Genomic DNA, 19,107 nt, shown 5'->3' with positions numbered 1-19,107 from the left:
GGTGAGGCTGGAGAGGTAGGGGTGAGGCTGGAGAGGTAGGGTGAGGCTGGAGAGGTAGAGTGAGGCTGGAGAGGTAAGGGTGAGTCTGGAGAGGTAGGGTGAGGCTGGAGAGGTAGGGGTGAGGCTGGAGAGGTAGGGGTGAGGCTGGAGAGGTAGGGGTGAGGCTAGAAAGCGCTGGATGGAGAGAGGGCTTTTATTTCTTGGCTGGATGTAGGATGTGTTTTTTGTTTGTTTGTTTGTTTTTTCTATTGTGTTTGTACCTTTCTTGGCATCTTAAAAGTAGTACAATCTGTTCTTTAGAAATGGCCCTTTAGTTTAGGTGGATATTGTTGATAGTTCTCTGGTTGTAGACACCATAGTAGTGATAAGGGAAGGACTTGGACAAACATCCTACATTGTCACTTTCAACACTTCCCTTTGATAGGTAGGGTGGACATTGACTGTCTTGGGACACTTTGTTGATAGCCCCACTTGGCATCTGCTTGCCTTTAAAGCTACTAACTTTTGAATGGCTGAATCACAAAGCTATTCTAATTTCTCTTTTGTGTATATGGCTGCTTTAAAGAAGACAATGGCATTCAGGTGTCATCCCTGTGACAGTTTGTGACAGTTTGGTGTATTGGTCTAGTTTGTCCATCTCTCTTGGTCCTGGCTGCAGGGAGTCATGCACTCTGCCCGCTTCATAGTGGAGGGAAGTGCCTGGCTCTCTTGGGGTAAACGACTGGTAAGCTAAGATGCCCTTGGAGGTCAGTGCTGGCTGCAGTCCTTCTGCACTGGAGCATGGTCAGCAAAAATCACACTGTCACTGTCCTTTCTGAACTGACTGTATATGCCATAGAGAAGGCAAGGGAGGAGAAAAAACTTTTCTGACAGCTTTATAATTTCCCATGTTGAAAGCATATGTTGGTGGGTTAAAGAACTGTTTCCATCAGTGTGTCTTCTACATACCAGCTGGTAGCTGGAAGCCCGTGGTCCTATTTCATTAAGTCAACTACTGCACAGTATGGTACAGCTAGTACAGAGGGGGTTGGGGGAGGATGGCTGGTTGAAACTGGGCTTTATAGGAAAGCTTGCTAGTTTGGTTCTTCACTTAGGTGACTTTTTTTTTTTTCCCCAAGACTTTATATTTATTGTGTGGAGGTCAAAGGATGACCTCTGGGAGTTGGTTCTCGCCTACCTTTATGTGGTTCTGGGTGGTTGAACTCACGTTGTCAGACTTAGGCAACAGGTGCCTTTACCCGCTGAGCTGTCTCACTCACTGGCCCGGCTTTTTAGTTTATCGTGGTTTTGAGGAAATGTTTCGTGGTAAGTGAATTGATCAGATATTGATGTAAAACCTGGGTACAGGGCTGAGGCCGTGGCTTAGTGAGTACTTGTGTTGTGTACACAAAGCCTTGGGGGTGGTACCTAGATCTGTGTAAAGCCAGGTGTGGACTCATGTTTGCACTGTCAGCACTTAGGCCAGAAGAAAGATTCGGTTGCCATAAGACTGTAGCTGTAGATGGTTGTGAGCCTTCATGTGGGTGCTAGGGCTTGAACCTGAGACTGCTGGATGAGTAGCACATTGCTCTTACTGCTGAGCCATCTCCAGCTCCATTTTCGTCTTTGCTTTTTTGAATATATGCAATCAGTTCATTTAATAGCAGAGTGTATCACTTTTACCCATTTACTGATTTAACAAGTATGCTTTAAAAAGATGCATTTTTATTTTATGTGTATCAGTGTTTGCCTGCCTGTGTGTATATGCACTATGTGTGTGCCCGGTGACAGCCGAGGCTGAGAGAAAGCATCTGATGTCCTGTAGATGCCTATGAGCTGCCATGTGGGCACTAGGAACTGAATCCTGCCCCTCTGCAAGAGCAGCTGGTGCCCATAACCACTGAGCTGTCTCTACAGCCCCTTAACCAATTCTTGTGGTTATCTTTAGTGAGGTAGTTACTTCAACTGAAATAGTAGGCTAGATAGTTTTAGCTAAGACAGCTCTTTTCCATTTTGTCTTTAGGACTTTTTATAAACTTAAAATTTTTTCAGAGAATAGTTTTTTAAGGGGTCCAGTACATAGTTGGCATATATAGTTGAGGTCTTAGGCTGAGGACTTTGCATCATAACTCCCCCAAACCTCTTATCTATCTATCTATCTATTCACTTTACATCCCCATTATGCCCCTCCTCTTTCCTCCCAGTCTTGCCCTCACATACCCCTCCCCCTCTTCTTAGAGAAGGGGAAGCCCTCCCTCCACACCCCATGGGTACCAGTACACCTTGGCACATCAAGTTGCAGCAGGACTAAGCACATCCTCTCCCACTGAGGCCAGACAAGGCAGTCCAGCTATGGGAAGGGGATCTACATTCAGTCAGTAGAGTCAGAGACAGCCCTACTCCAGTTGTTGGGGACTCACATGAAGATCAAGCTGCACATCTGTTCAATATGTGCAGAGGCCTAGGTCCAGTCCATGCATGCTCTTTGGTTGGTGGTTTGGTCTCTGTGAGCCCCCAGGACTCAACCCACAAATTTCTTAAAAATCCTAGAAACTTTATATGGAATCATATTTGTTGGTGCATTGAAATTAAAATGGAGAGGTTGTAAAAAATGTACCTAGTGATTTGTTTAATGTAATAATAGTTACCTGTTAACATAAATGGCTTATTTATTTATTTATCTATTTATTAATTTATTTATTTACTTGGGGGCGAGGGTTTCTCTGAGTAGGCCTGGCTGTCTGGGAACTCACTCTAGACCATGCTGGCCTCTAGCTCAGAGATCCGCCTGCCTCTGCCTCCTGAGTGCTGGAATTAAAGGTGTGTGCTATCACTACCAGCCTAGCATGGCTTGTTTTTATTAAAAAAAAAAAAAAAAAAAAGATTTTCCAAAATAAAAATGCTTAGGGGATCAGCATGGTTTTATAGTTTTGCAAATTTCTGTGATGTGCAGATTACTAGAAGAGTCCTGGGTTCTCAGGTTGATTCTGCGCTCGGTCATTTGTAGTACAGACTTCACGAAGCCTCTGGGAAATGCCACCCTATGTGAGGGTGAAGAGAGCGAGGGCAGCTGCCAGTCTCTGTGCTGACTCTTGCCCCCAGTCATAGCCTGCACTTTGCAGGGCATGCATTTGCAACCACAGCCTGAGAGTTGCAGGGTATGCATTTGCAATCACAGCTTGCGCTTTGCAGGGTATACATTTGTGCCCGGACAGCTCTGGAGCAGATCGCTGGGCTGAGGCCAAGCTGCTGGCAAGAAGAATGCATCTTTGCCCTTCCAGCTTCTAGAAGCTTCGGGTGTTCTTTGTATCCCCTTTCATTTTCAAAATTGGTAATAGCTCATTGAAGTCTCCTTGCACCTCATCGTTTCGTGGACACGTGGTCCTGCCTGGCTTCCATTTCCACGTCCAAGGACCTTGCAGTTACAGTAGGGCCCACCTGGGCATGTTCACTGCTTGCGGTGCAGCTCTGCTCTCTCCCCACTCTTTCTGAGGACCTTTCAGGAAGCAACTTGAGAGCCACCAGAGTGGAGGCATAAAGTCTGTATTAAAATGCCTCCATTAAAAGCTCAAGCTCTGGCTATCACTGAAATTCTTTTCTGTGTTGAAGCCACAAGTCCCTGTTTGACCTAAATTGAAGTCTCTGAAAGATCGGGGGTTGCTTCAGATGAGACAATTCCTAGATTGTGTCAAGTAACCACTGACTGAGGGAAAAAGACTCTGAAATGAATAAGAAAAAGAATGGATGCAAGTTTACGAAGAACCTACTGTGTGCTTGGCTTTTGCCCACACTTAGTGGTTTGCTAACTGTAAGCCTCCTGCCCTGCTTTTGGGTCCTCTGCAGATCAGATCCAGAAATTTGCCTTTAGAATTCCTGTGTTATTTGAGACCCTGACTGTGAGGTTCCCAGTGTGTGAACTATGGAAAGGCATGGATGTTCCTTCCTTCTCCGTCTCAGTACCCTACAGGCAAGAGTGTTTCATCTTTGGGTATCTTCGGCTCTGTTTCCTTCTAAGAAACTTTGCCCCTTGAAGCTAAATGTGCTTTTCTCTTGAGCAGTGAGCTTTATTTTTCTATTAAATGACTTAGCTTAAGATTAGGTTGTCATCAAGCCATTACTATATTTAATCTCATCTCCGTGCAGTTGTGTGTGCTTTTATTTCCGGAACCTGAGGAAGTGTGATGTGTTTCTGTGGAGCAGTGGGAGTCACAGATAATACAGAGTAATAAGGTACAATTTTAACTTCCAGTGGGAGTAGTATAAATGTCATGTGCGTTAGCAATGTTTTTTTAGATGAGTAATTCTATTTGTCATGGATTGCTGGAGATGATGCAGAATCCTGCTGGAAATGCGAAAGTTTCTCTTTTGATTATTAGAAGCCACATTAATGACAGCTGTATTGTCTGTTCCCTGGAAGAGCCAGTCCTTTGTGTCCCGTGCCAGCGTTATACATGCTGAATTCCTCCACCCACTGACAACCTGGGCTTTCTAACTAATAATGCTTGCTCCATTCCCTCTACTGTGCTGACAAATAGGAGGCCTGTAGGTGCTAAAAATCCTGTTAGGTTTGCAAGGAGGAAAACCAGGTTATAAAAAGCATGCCTTGTCAGATGACCTCATTTGCAGAAAGTTCTGGAGATGAGCATAGGAATCTGACCCCAGAACAGCAGGGGCAGAGGAAAGGAGGGCTGCAGGGTTGGGAGGAGCACTCTTTGAGTTTTTCGGACTTCTATGTTGGATATGCAGCTCCTTGCACACAATTTGTACCTCAGTAAAGTTATGGCATCAAAGCAGAGGTAAAGAAAGGCTTCTGAGATGTGAGGGCGATCTGGCTGCGACATCTGTCGCCCCATTGATCACCAGGGTTGATTCAACTGATCTGGCTGGCTAAGAGGGTGTTCCCTACCTCCCTCACTGCTCCATGTATGTCCCTCCTGAAGCTGCACGCTCGGTCGAAGAGGACGACCTTCCCTGAATAGAGGTCTTTGGTCAAGGGTATACGAGTAGCTGCGTTCCCCTGCTAGAACCTCCAAACAACCTCTCAAGAAAGGCTTCTGGCCCGTTTCGCTTGTCCCCAGGTCAAAACGAGGGACCATGTGTCTTGCCTTCAGTCAGCAACTGCAGCTGCTGGGCAGTGTCCTGGAAGAAGCTGGAGGGTGCATGCTTTGGTCCTGTCAAAGAGTCATTTCTTAGGAGGGTTGAGATGCTCAGGAAGGGATGGAGAGAGGAACAGTCCATAGCAGTGAGTTTGGGCTACACAAGCCATCCTCTACAGTGTGCCCTGTTGGGTTGTAATCTTTCTAGTTGGAATCTAACCCAAGTGTTCTCAGGCTGCACTGGGATGTTGGGGTGTAGCCTAGGTTGAGCTATGGCTTCCTGTAGGTAAAATCTATTAAATACCCCCAGCCCTCAGTGCTGGGGATGGATTCAAACCATATGAACCTTCCAAGTAGTTTTGAATGTGTCCTACCAGCAAGCCACTCTTCTGACTGGCCAAATGCATTATCAACTATAATATTTTAAACTTGCTATGGGTTCTAGGGTGTTATCCTGAAAGCCAAGGAATATCTGTATCTTAAATCTTTTGTTGACTTAGGAATATAGAAACATATTTTGGGCCAGGCTTAGTGGGTGTCTTAGTTAGGGTTTTACTGCTGTGAACAGACACCAGGACCAAGGCAACTCTTATAAGGACAACATTGAATTGGGGCTGGCTTACAGGTTCAAAGGTTCAGTCCATTATCATCAAGGTGGGAGCATACAAGTGTCCAGGCCTGCATGGTGCAGGAGGAGCTGAGAGTTCTACATCTTCATCTGACGGCTGCTAGTGGAAGACTGATCTCTAAGAAGCTAGGGTGAGGGTCTTAAGGCCATTCCCACAGTGACACACCTCCTCCAACAGGGCCACACCTCCTAATAGTGCCACTCCCTGGGCCAAGCATATGCAAACCATCACAGTGGCGCACACCTTTAATCTTAGCACTTTGGAGGCTGAGGCAGGTGGATCTCTGAGTTTGAGACTGGCCTGATCTATGATCTACACAGTGAGTTCCAGTTCAGTCAGGGCTCAAAAAATTAAAAACGAAATAAATAAATAAGTAAATAAAATCTTAGAAATATATTGTGCTTTAATTACTTTTCTGTTACTGTGATAAAATACCATGACCAAGGCAACTTAAAGAGAAAAGACTTTGTTCTGGCTTAGAGTGGTAAGACTCTGTCCTACAGGGGAGGCGTGACAGCAGAAGCAAGAAGCCGAGGGATCGCATCCCAACCACAAGATCCAAGTAGAGAGAGCGAACCGGAAGTGGCGTGAAGCTTTTAAGTCTCAAAGCCACCTCCAGCTACATGCTTTCTCCAGCAAGGCCACATCTCCTAAACCTCTTCAGTTAGTGCCACCCATTGGAGACTAAGTATTCAAGTATATGAGCCTATGGGGACACTTAACACTCATACTGCATACCATAGAATGTGTGCCCTGAATCAGCAATCTACGTCATCCCTCTGTCCCCTCTGTAGATCGAGCACAGTGCCTAGAGCTCAGTCTGGGGCTGTTTTACATGTGCCTCCTGCAGAGTGTAAGTGCACGTGATTACAAGAGCTTGGCGCTTTGAGCTCTGTGGAGATCCAGAGAGCTGGCTGCTGTACTGGGAAAAGAAGAGGCTCCGTCTGCTTTCTGTAACTGCTAAATGCACTAGGAAAAAGTCCTGTTTCTTCCACAAGGCCTTTTGAATTTATATATTCTTTTTCTGCCTCCCCGAGAAAAGAACTTAAATCTAGCATATGACAGAAAACAAAAATCCTGAATAATTTTGCTGAGATCAAACCCGAGGTCACCCCTTGATGCTAGGCAAGCCTTCCACCCATGAGTTATATTCTCAGCCCCTGACATTTTGAGACAGGCTCTCTCATATAGTCCAGGCTAGTCTGGAACCCTTGATCATCCTGAGCCTCCCCAGTGCTGGAATTACAAACATGCAGCACCACGCCTGGCATAACTAAATAATTTATATAAATTTATTCATAAATAACGTTAAATCATAACTTTATGTCAGGAGAATGTCATCATAATGTTTCTGGGATTGTGGCTTCTGTCAAGTTGAACTTGAGAGTTGTCCAGTGTGCACCAGCTCCCCTGTTGGTAATGTCTTCTTAGTGATATGCTTTGGGTTCCTGAGCTCAGATGTCTTGCACGAGCATGTCTCCCCCAGTGTTTGCTTTACTAAAAGCACTGTAACAATATCTTTGTGTATATATCTTTATCCGTATCTGAATGTTTCCCTAGCATAGATATCCTAGAAAGTGAGAGAGTGTGTCAAAGACCGTGATCCTCCTGGTGCTGATGGCCAGGTACCTTCCAGAAAGTTTGCAAAATGCTCTTTTCTGTTCTGAAACTGCCTGGAGGAAGGTGCAAGTCCCCAGCCCCGCCCTGGTCCCGCCCAGCCCTAGCCCCAGTTTTTCACTCCATCCTTACCAAAAAGCAGACCGTACTAGCAACAGGAATGCCCTAGTTGTAGACAGGAGGACAATGGAGTCTTATTTTGATCTCTTTGCCAAGGATCACTTGCTCCCCATAGAAAACTATATATGTGAAATCAGCACAGATTGGTGTGTGGTGTCCAAATGGTTGGTTTTATTTACTTTTTTAAAAAAAAGATTTATTTATTTATTTATTTAATCTATGTGAGTCCCATTACAGATGGTTGTGAGCTACCATGTGGTTGCTGGGAATTGAACTCAGGACCTTTGGAAGAACAGTCAGTGCTCTTAACCGCTGAGCCATCTCTCCAGCCCCTACCCCTCTTTTTTTAAACACTCAGGGTGGTTGAACATTTGTTAGTTAGCTATTTAATTTCTTTTTCATAGACTTTAAAATTTATTAAAGATATTAAGGATATTTTTGTTTTTGAAATTTTTTTTGTCTAATATTCCCCTACTTTGTAAATCTGCCAATACTTTCCTTTTCAACATATTGTTTGGATTTTTAAAAATTTGTTATTTGGAAAGTTATGTTCTATTCATAGTTATGTCTTTTTAATATTTAAAAAAAAATTTAAACTGTTTTACATGGTGTATGTTGTGTGAGAAAACCTTCCTCGAGATTCTTCCATGAAGCATACATGGAAAGGCAGACTTTGACACAGGCTCAACAGTGTGTGGTGGAGACACAGTCTGTAGACCATGTGTCCTGTCGAAATAGGTATGAAGGACATCTTTAAGAGGTTGAGGAATACCTTTAATGCAGAGCAAAAAATTAGAATTTCACACAGAAAGACTTTTGGGCAGCTGAAATGTCCTTGAAAAGCAATTAAAAACATAAAGTGACTTAGTTGAAGTGCAAAAAAGAAGTGTTTTTAAAAGAAGCTGAGTTCCAGTGCTTGCCTATGGGCACGAAGCCCTGGGTGGGTTGGATTCCTGGCACCACAGAAATGAAAGGAATCAAGAGAAGCCATTTTATAGGCTCGTGCTATTGGCATGTTAGAGGTGCCTGCTCTAAGCATGCCATGGTCCAGGCATTGAGGAGATGTCCCTGGGTGGTTCTCCCTGTTTCCCATCTTGCTCTTTCCAGCCTTTCGGTAACAATCCCTGGCCCCTCCAGAATTATCTTCTCTAGGCCCAAAGTTGGAAGAAAAAAAAAATGGTTCTTCCTTGAAATTACCAAATAGACTCAGAAATGCACCCTGCAGGACCGATAGGCAGGGGATATCCTGTGCCTGCCCCAGACACCTCACGGTTGGGCTGGTGTTGGGCACTTGCCTCCTGGAGTCAGGAAGGGAATCACACCGAGGCCTCAGGGGCCACACCACTCAGTGGCACAAGTTCCTCACAGTGCTGGCAATGGAAGAATGGGTGGCCCTGGTCAGCTGTTCTTACAGATGGCTCTACTCAAAGTTCAGTTTTCATTTATGCCAAGGTCAGGTCAGGCCACCTCCCTGTGGTGGCTTGGCCTTCTGGGCTTCTTTATCTTGAGGCTTCTCTGTCACATCTGCGCTGCCTTCAAAGTGATGGGTGCCACTGTAGTTTCTCAGGGCCTGCTGAGCAAAGCTGGCTAGAACCAGGAATGGGAGGGGGAAGAGGAGGAGACTAGTAATCCTCCCTCACCCCCTCCCACCCCCCCACCCCTACCCCCTGTGCTTGGTCAGGCACAGGTCTGAGATGTGGAAACCACACTGGCTGAGCACAAAGAGCCAGCCGGAGTCCACAAACATTGCTTGCATATCCCTGGCAGCCGTGGGACCCTCTTGTCAAACTCACCTTTCTGTCTGGTTTCTGGAATAATGGCAGGAGGTTGTTTGGGTGTGAGACATATATGCATGTGCTTGCATGCAGAGGTCAGAGGTCAACATTCAGTGTCTTCCTTGATCTAGATCTACCTTACCTTAAGTTTTGAGATAGGGTCTCTCACTGAACCTGAGACACATCGGTTCAGGTAGACTAGTCATGGGTTTCAGGGATCCCCTCACTCTCTGCATGTAGTGCTGGGATTGCAAACACCCTTAGGCCTGCACCAGCTTTTCACATGAGTGCTGGCCTCAGTCTCCCTGCTCCAGTGTCAGGTACTTCACTGACTGAGACCATAGTACCCACTTTGTTAACTCTTGTGACTCTCCAGGCTGCCTGCCCAACAGCTGAATGACAGTCACCTTGCCTTTGAATATGTGAGGAAATCCCTTGACCGTGGATTTCTCTTTGGCGCTCTCCCCACATTTGCTCCGTGACTGACACTGGTAACCCTGCTTGCCTGGAGGCTTTTTATTAATGGAGAGTTACTTAGCGAATACGAATGCGTAGAGGAACTAGCAAGGCTGACCAAGTTTATCACAGTGTATAAATTAGGGTTAGTGAGATGGCTCGGTGGGTCACCGATGGTAGAAGAAACGACCTCCACAGGTCATTCATTCTCTGACCTCCATATGGACACTGTTAGGTAAATGTAACAATAAGAAAGAGGAGGGGGAGGACCTGGTGGGTTTGTCGCTATGGATGACTGGAGAACATTATGTGTAGGGCAGGTGCTGGGTGACCCTGCTTGTGTGGGATGCTGAAGAACAGCCAGCCTCTTGGAGACGCGCAGTGGTGTTGTCACTGGGGGTGGGTGTGCAGTGGGATGTTACCTAGGGAGTGTGGCATGTGAATGTTCTAAGCCCGAGGTCTGGGACGCCAGAGGGTGAGCCACTGAACTACACTTCAAAATAACTAGGATGGCCAGGCAGTGGCGGCGCATGCCTTTAATTTCAGCACTCAGGAGGCAGAGGCAGGCGGAGCTCTGTGTTTGGGGCCAGCCTGGTCTACAGAGTAAGTACCAGGACAGCCAGGGCTACACAGAGAAATCCTGTCTCCAAACAAACAAACAAACAACCCCAAACAAACAAACAAAACAAAGCAATAACAATAAACAGAACAGAACAACAAAAAATTAAGGTGGTAAATTTTGTTACATGTGTTATTTCATCATAAAACAGTAAAAAACCACAAGCCCAAATCAAACCAGAATGCCTACAGCTTGTTTTTTTGACATAGGGTTATGCCACTGTGTAAGTAGCCCAGGCTGGCCGGACTCGAGCCCCCGCACCTGGTACTTGTAGGTGCTGGGATTATTTATCATATGCTGTTTGGTACACATCCCAGTGCTTTGTGGGATTAGCAGATAGAAAACCAGAAGCCACCTAGTGTGCTGGGGTTTCCCAGCACCCCATATTATCTACTGGGGACACAGCCTCCTGCTCACTGTGACTGGTGGAGCTCAGAGTTCCACTTTCCTGCACCAGTTGTACCTCTTGCTGTCTCTGTATGCAAAAGGAACTCACTTTCCCCATTACACCCACTCCCGTGTCTACCTCTGCAGTTAGTTCTGTGGGTGACTGGGAGAGGCAGTCTGTTCTGACGTCACATTAGAGACGAGCTGAGGTCCTTTGAGGCTTCTGATAGTTCCCCCTGTGCCTGTGTTGAAGACAGCATGTGACACAGCCAGGTGTGGAGTTGGTGACCCTCATGTGATGGACAGCCTGTTGGTGACCAGCCCTGGGGAGCCTTGGGCAGCCCTGCCCTGCTGACCTGTGCGGTGTTTCTCATGCAGTGCCTTTTCCTGCAGGGCTGCAGGACACCGACTTGGGCCGAGAAGGCAGAGGGCGTTCTTGCCAGCGCTTTTTCTAAATATAAGTCTAAACTAAAGCAAGCTGTTGGAGTGTCCCACACAAAGGTCATTTGTGAAAGGGGAGCTTTTAGGCTTGCCATAAGCCATCTGGCTTCACCTACGTCATCTGGGTGAATCTGTCACACTCAAGAAATAGCATCACCTACAGCGGCCCTGTCACATAGCAGGGATCTTTGGTATCAGACCCTAAGGATTGGGCAGTGCTGGCTTCCCCCACCTAGAGTGAGTTCTTGTGAGCTGTTTGCCTCTCATTTTCTTCTTAGTCTACTTACTGTCCTCAGAGCTGTGCCACTTGTGAACGAGACGGAGAACCACCGCCACCACCCTCACTCCGAAATCCAAGGCCTTGTTGATTTCAATGAAGGACACTAACGAAAATGTGTCATTTGTTGGGAGAGTTTTGTAGAAATGTCAGTGTGAGCAAAATTGTGCCCACTCACACCTTTGCTGGCACTGGCTTGGAACCAAGTGGGGTATAAGTGGGATTTTAATTTGATATATTTGGGAAGACACCTCAGGGGTAACCATCTGGCACTGACTGGAGGTCTGTGAGGTTTTTCTAGCTTTTGATGGGTTTTCCAAGGGCTCTAACTTTCAGGGCTATGGCTGAGACTCTGCCCTGGTAGAGGTTGGCATGTCTCCATTACTCAGATAGCTCCTTGGTGACTACTTCGGTCATAGTCAAAAGAAGTAAAAATAATGAGCAGACTTGGCTCTATTTAGTTATGTTTTTGTTTTTAAAAATACTTACAGTTTTACATTTGATTGATTGATTGGGGTGGTGCAGGGGTACACATACACCACAGTACACACACACACACACACACGCACACACACCACACACACCACACATCACAACACACACAGACACACACACACATACCACAGTATAGCACAGCACACACACACAGCACAACACACACACACATACCACAGCACTACACACACACACACACACACACACATACCACAGCACAGCACACACACACATATAGCACAGCACACACACACACACATACCACAGCACAACACAGCACACACACACACACACACACACATACAGCACAGCACACACACACATACCACACAGCACAGCACACATACACACATACACCACATAGTACATACACACACACACATACACCACAGTACGCACACACACACACATACCACAGCACAGCACACATACACACATACACCACACAGTACATACACATACACATATGCACCACAGTGCTCGCACACACACACATACCATAGCACAGCACACGTATACACACACATATCACAGCACAGCAAACACACACTTATAGCACAGCACACACACACATACCACAGCACAGCAAACACACACATATAGCACAGCACACACACACATACCACAGCATAGCACTCATACACACACACCCCACAGTACATACACACACACACATGCACATACCACAGCACAGCACACACACACATGCACATACCATAGCATAGCACAGCACACACACACCACACACACTCACCACAGTACACACCACACACGCGCGCCACAGCACACACACACACCACACACCATAGCACACATACACACCACACATGCACACCGCAGCACACACACACCATAGCTAACACCACCCCCCACAGTGTACATACACACACATACACACACCCACAGCACACCTGCATGCAGTCACACATGTCTATTCTCTCTCTCTCTCTCTCTCTCTCTCTCTCTCTCTCTCTCTCTCTTTCTGTGGAAGCTACCAACATGGCTATGGGGACGCTGTCTTCAGAGTCTGGTGTTCAGACAATCTTTATGGTGTCTGGATGTGGTGAGAGCCGAAGCAGGTGTGGACATGGCTTTAATCTTGTTAAGAATCATAGGCTGTTAAAAGTCCACGGCTAAAGATGAATTATTTGGGGGGGGGGGGGATAAATATAGGAAAATATCCCAACAGCGCAGAGCTAAAGCACTGACATCCTCTTTCATCTTAAGGGTATGCTTTCAGTGCTGGGGCTGCTGAGCGCACACTCTGCCTCTGAGCCTCAGTCCTCCCTCGCCTTGCAGCTCCGAGTGCTGTAAGGGTCCATTTGAACTCAGGGAAATTGTAAGGTAGAAGGAATGTTTGGAATCCCTTTCAGAAAGAGCAGAAATGATGTGATAGCCATCCCTCACACGGAGAGGCCTGTCGCAGTACTGCCTGTCTGGTGGACTCTGGTGTGGGTGGGGTGATCCCACACCTAAGAAGGCAGCCGGAGGAAGTGGTATTATTAAGTAGGAAGAAATGAATCAAATGTCAGGTTGGTTATGGTATACTTATGTAATACATATATTGAAGTTTTATATAGTAGCCTGAGGTCATATTCTCAGCCACTACGGTGCTGTGAGCTTGTGGTTGAATATGAACTATGGAGACTGCCACACACTCCTGTATGTACAGTAAGGACAGCCTTACAGGATATAGATGGAGAACATGGGTAGCCAGTACACTGAATGTTAGAATGTTTTTTTCTCTTCCCGTCTTTTTCTGATTAGTGAGGTATATTTAAATTTCATGATGTATACTTATGAAACCTGTAATCAACATATATTTACAAATGTTGATCTCTTGAGATACCGCAGTACATGTTCTTTCTTAGTGGCAGTCTCATCAATGTGATGGAGATTCCTCTGAACTCCTATGAGGACTCCAGGAGCCCCACCCATGGACTTAGTGTATTCATGAAATGCGTTCATCTGTGCCTGTCACTACAATCAAATTGAGAATTTTTCTACCACCTGGAAATAAATTTTAGACCCAGTTACAGTCACCTCCTCATCCTTTCTGACCCCATGAACCTATGTTTCTCCTTCTCCTCCTCTTCCTCTACTCTTCCCTCCTCTTCCCTCCTCCTCCTCCTCTCCTCCTGTCCCCTCCTCCTCTCCTCCTGTCCCCTCCTCCTCTCCTCCTGTCCCCTCCTCCTCTCCTCCTGTCCCCTCCTCCTCTNCCTGTCCCCTCCTCCTCTCCTCCTGTCCCCTCCTCCTCTCCTCCTGTCCCCTCCTCCTCTCCTCCTGTCCCCTCCTCCTCTCCTCCTGTCCCCTCTCCTTTCCTCCTGTCCCCTCCTCCTCTCCTCCTGTTCCCTCTCCTCTCCTCCTGTTCCCTCTCCTCTCCTCCTGTCCCCTCCTCCTCTCCTCCTGTCCCCTCTCCTCTCCTCCTGTCCCCTCCTTCTCTCCTCCTGTCCCCTCCTCCTCCCGTCCTCCTCCTCTCCTCCTTCTCTCTCCTCCTCCCCTCCTCTGAAGTGCTGTGCCACTGAGCTGCATCCCCAGACTTGGATCTGCCTGTTCTGGACATTATATGGATGTGTAAACTGCTTCCTTTGTTTAGAAGCCATCCAACCCCTATCTATCCCAGGAGATGACAGATTTTTTTCTTTGCTCCTAGAATTGGTTCCATCCATCATGAACAACTTGCTGAATCCAGACGCCATTTTCTCGAACAATGAGATGAGCCTGTCAGACATCGAGATATACGGCTTCGATTACGATTACACCCTGGTGTTCTATTCCAAGCACCTCCACACACTCATCTTCAACGCTGCCCGGGACCTTCTCATCAATGAACACAGGGTAAGGCCGCAGCGGCCTTCCTCCTCTTTCCTTTGACCCCTTTGGTGTCTGAAGAGTAGACAGCCCTGCACATTTACGCCCAGACCGTGCCCTTGAACAGAAGCCCTGCAGTGAGTGGCTGCAGGGTAAAGACACAGTTTTTCGTCCATTCCAACTTTCCAACCGACTCTTACCTAGAACCTAGTTGTGTGAATGTGTGTGCATGAGTGATCATGTGTGTGTGCAAGTGCATGGGTTGTGTACAAGTGTGTGTACAGGTAGGAGTCAGAAAGCCACCTTGGGTGTCATCCTTAGGAATGCTGTCTACTTCCCCTGAGACAGGGTCCCTGATTGGTCTGGAGCTATTGTCAGTAGAAGGCAGAGTCATTGAGAAGCCTCTAGATTGGAGACTATTGAAATCTCCTTCAATCTATTAGTCACTTTGATTAAGGAATCATGATAATACTAATAACATCAGACATCTTGATAGAGCCAGTCGTACAGCTGCAGAGTTTTCTCTTCTCTGATCAAACACCTCTTCCGAGGAGTGTTGAGTTCTGTGCCGTTCTTCCTGCACACAGGGCCGGGAAGGCATCTGTGTTTGGGATGCCTAGTGAGAGGACGGTTGGTTTGCAATGTGACCTCTTTGACCTCTTTCCAGCAAGACAGTATAAAAAGCTCAACTCCTTTTAAAAAAAAAAAAGAACCTTTTAAAAATTTTAAAAACAAGAATAATTTTGGGGGACTGGAGTGATGTCTCAGCAGTTAGGAGCACTGACTGCTCTTCCGAAGGTCCTGAGTTCAAATCTCAGCAACCACATGGTGGTTCACAACCATCTGTAATGAGATCTGATGCCCTCTTCTGGGATGTCTGAAGACAGACAGCTGCAGTGTATTTACATATAATAAATAAATAAGTAAATCTTTAAAAAAAGGAATAATTTTTCATGAAGACAGAAATACAAGAATTGAGTGATGACTATATGTACTTTTATTTCATGTTTTCTAATAAGCATGGCAATGTTAGAAGGGCTCCTGATGTCGTCTCCTGATTTCACATCTTTGTCAGCGTCCTCTGGGTGTGTGTATGTGTGTGTGTACACGTGCATTCACATGCACGGAGGTGAGGACAACTTTCGGGAGTCAGTGTTCTCTTTTCACCGTGTGGTCTTGGAGATTGAACTCATATCATCAAGCTTGACAGCTGAATGAAAAAAAAAAAAAAAGAAATAAAAAAGGAAGGACAAGATTGCTTTTAGGTATGAGGAGGAGAAGGTTTATTGTAGAGAAAAGGGAGCACATAGGCAGAGGCAGGGACATCTGGGACAATCCAGAGTGAACATGGCCTGACTGAGCTGGGCCATGTGGGGAGAGGAGGGAGAGGAAAGGAGCCATCAACCAAGAGGGGCGGCCTGGGCCGAGAGACTGGCATAGCCAATATGGTGGTGGCCAGAGGAGCTGGGGTTGTGGGGGAAGCCCTGTTCAGTATCTGGGCTGGAGAGTTCAGGGTGGGGGCAGGGTATGCCAGCCAGGGCCCTGTGGCAGGTAGACTGACGGATGCTAGAGACCCTGGCAGCCAGCGTCCACTTTGATATGTTACATAGACACCTCAGCTAGCCATTTGCTGTGAGTTTGAGACCTAAGTGCAGCAGGTGACTTTACCCGTGGATCCCCTTCTCTCCCTGTTAAGTGACTGGTGACCACCTTTCTGCTCAGATCCAAATTCCGACAACCTCTGACCCCACCCCCAGCCCCCATTTAAAGATTTTTTTTTTTATGACTTAGCATATAGAAAAGCTGCTGCAGTAAGACCGACTTTCCCCCTGTCCACTTCCCTTAATGCTGACATTCTGTTCCTGTTGGACCTTGTCACGTGGAAGATTTGATGCTGGCATGGATATACTCTCTGGTGTTTCTTCCTGTTGGCACAGCACTGGGAAAGACCCCTCAGTTAGCTGACTCCAGTGCTTTCCGCTGTCCTCCTTTGGGGTTGTGTAGCATCATAGGATGTCTCTCGTAGGGTGGCTTGTTGTTTTTCCTCATGGTGGAATGGAGTCTGGGTTTTGAGGGGTCAGAGGCCAAGTGCGGTTGTCATTACAGCACAGTGGACATGTCGCTGGGTGTTACCTTTGATCTTCTGAGGGATGGATGTTTAGGCTTCTCCACTGCACAGAAACTCTCCTTAGCCTGTCTGTGCTGCCCTCCAGGGAAGTCATTCTGTGGCCGTGAGCACTCTTCTGATATGTGAGAACTCACTTAAAATATGATCTTGAACCCACATGCCTCTTATCTCTCCTGATGTCACTGCCCTGGACTGAGCAGTTGTCACGTCTGAGTACATCAGGGGGCCTTCCTCTTGGCACCCGCACTTCTGTTTATGTCCTATAGTCTGTTCTCCACCTGCTAGCAAGTGAGTTTTTTTTTTTTTAATGAATTATGTGTATCTGTGTGTCTCTGTACCCATGAGTGTGTGTCCATGGAGACCAGAAGAGGCATTGGATCCCTCTGAGCTGGAGCTATAGGTGGTTGGAACCACTGGATGTGGGTGCTGGGAACTGCCCCGGGCCAGAGCCATCTCCCCATTCTCCCTCTTTATTTTAAAGTAAGCAAATGTAGTCAGATGGTGGTTGCGCACACCTTCAATCCCAGCACTCTGGAGGCAGAGGCAGGCAGATCTCTCTCTGAGTTCAAGGCCAGCCTGGTCTACATAGTCAGTTCCAGGACAGCCAGGGCTACACAGAGAAACCCTGTCTCTAAAACCAAAACCCAAACCAAACAAACAAATAAACAAAGAAAGTAAACGTAAGAGAAGCAAACACTCCCTGAGCTGTCTCTCCATCCTGGAAAATGAAATTTATTTATTTATTTAATTTTAGTTTTTTCGAGACAGGGTTTCTCTGTGTAGCCCTGGCTGTCCTGGAACTCACTCTGTAGACCAGGCTGGCCTTGGACTCAGAAATTCGCCTGCCTCTGCCTCCCGAGTGCTGGGATTAAAGGCATGTGCCACCTGGAAAATGAATTTTTAATAGGCCTGTCAGTGCTGTCTTCTGTGGTCTTCTCGCTTGGCCCAGACAGCACAGGGCTGGCTGCACTTCCCCTCAGCTGTTTGGCCCGCACACTGGCCTCTCTCTAGCATGGATCTCGGTGAGGCACTTGCTCTGGGAGTGTTCGCTGGCCCATAACATGGCTCCCAGGGTAGAGTGGAACTTCCTTGGAACCGACACCAACGCTGTCACTTGTATTCTCTGTCCCTGGCACAGTGCTTGACCCAAAGTACAATCAACAAATGCTTGAGGTCCAGGCGCGTGCACACTGCCGGTGGATGGGAGCCAGCACTCCGTGGAGGTTGTGCTCTCTTTGCGTCCTCTTTTGTGAGGTTTGAAAGAGCTTAATTTTCAGCTAGACTCATGATCCAGGCTCCGTGAAATACCAGAGTGAAAGCTTTGACTGACCAGTACGTTTATGGGCATCTGTACTTCTGAAATTCCCAGCTGCACTGTGGAAACTGTTAGCCATTCAGATGGTTGCAGTTAGCCACAAAGGTGGAACACAGCCAGGCTCCAGCACTGTAGGAGTCACCCACGCATGGGGGCGACGCCTGAGTCTTCTGTCACAGTCAGGGATTAATGTTACTAGGGCTTTTCTGAACAGGGCAAACTTTTGGGCTTTATTAGCCTGCTGATAGAAATATTTTTCCTGAAACTGTTGTTCTGTTGAGGCTCAGCTGTTTCTGTCTGTCCTCAAAGCCATAGCCTATTGGTTTTTGACTGCGTGGAAATACTTCAGGCCAACTTGTTGAGCTTCTGACATGGTAGCCGCTGCCTCGAAGGAGAGGGGCTACACTGGTTAGGTTTTTTGTTTGTTTGTTTGTTTTTGTCAACTTGACAACACAAGCTAGAGTTATTTGGGAATAGGAAACTCACTTGAGAAAATGCCTCTATCACATTGCCTGCAGGCAAGTCTATAGGGGCACTTACTGAGTATTGATCGATGCTGGAGGGTCCAGCTTCTAGCATTCCATGTGTTCCTGGGTGCTAGAAGAAAGCAGGCAGAACAGGTTCCTCGTGGCCTCTGCTTGAGTTCCTGCCCTCACTTCCCTTGGCAGTGGATGACCTGAGAGTTACAAGTGAAATAACACGCCCCCCCCCCATTTGCTTTTGGTCATTGTACTGGTTTTTGTTTTTGTGTGTCAACTTGACACAAACTGGAGTTATCACAGAGAAAGGAGCCTCCCTTGAGGAAATGCCCCCATGAGATCCAGCTGTAAGGCATTTTCTCAACTTATGATCAAGATGGAAGGGCCCATTGTGGGTGGTGCCGTCCCTGGCTGGTGGTCCTGGGTTCTATATGAAAGCAAGCTGAGCAAGGCAGGGGAAGCAAGCCAGTAAGCAGCACCCCT

General features: G+C 46.9%; 1 protein-coding gene across 1 annotated transcript in view; it reads left to right on the top strand.

Annotated features, from left to right (window-relative positions):
• Positions 1–19,107, top strand: part of Nt5dc3 (5'-nucleotidase domain containing 3) — a 56,319-nt gene that overhangs the window by 5,941 nt on the left and 31,271 nt on the right. Inside the window, exon 2 of the mRNA XM_021205258.2 lies at positions 14,545–14,729. Within this exon, the coding sequence (XP_021060917.1) occupies positions 14,545–14,729 (185 nt within the window). The remainder of the gene's footprint in view (positions 1–14,544; positions 14,730–19,107) is intronic.

This window comes from Mus pahari, chromosome 9 (genome assembly GCF_900095145.1).
Source record: "Mus pahari chromosome 9, PAHARI_EIJ_v1.1, whole genome shotgun sequence".
Classification (NCBI taxonomy): Eukaryota; Metazoa; Chordata; class Mammalia; order Rodentia; family Muridae; genus Mus; species Mus pahari.
Note: the sequence above shows the minus strand (reverse complement) of the source record. Positions and strands in the feature narration are given on the sequence as shown.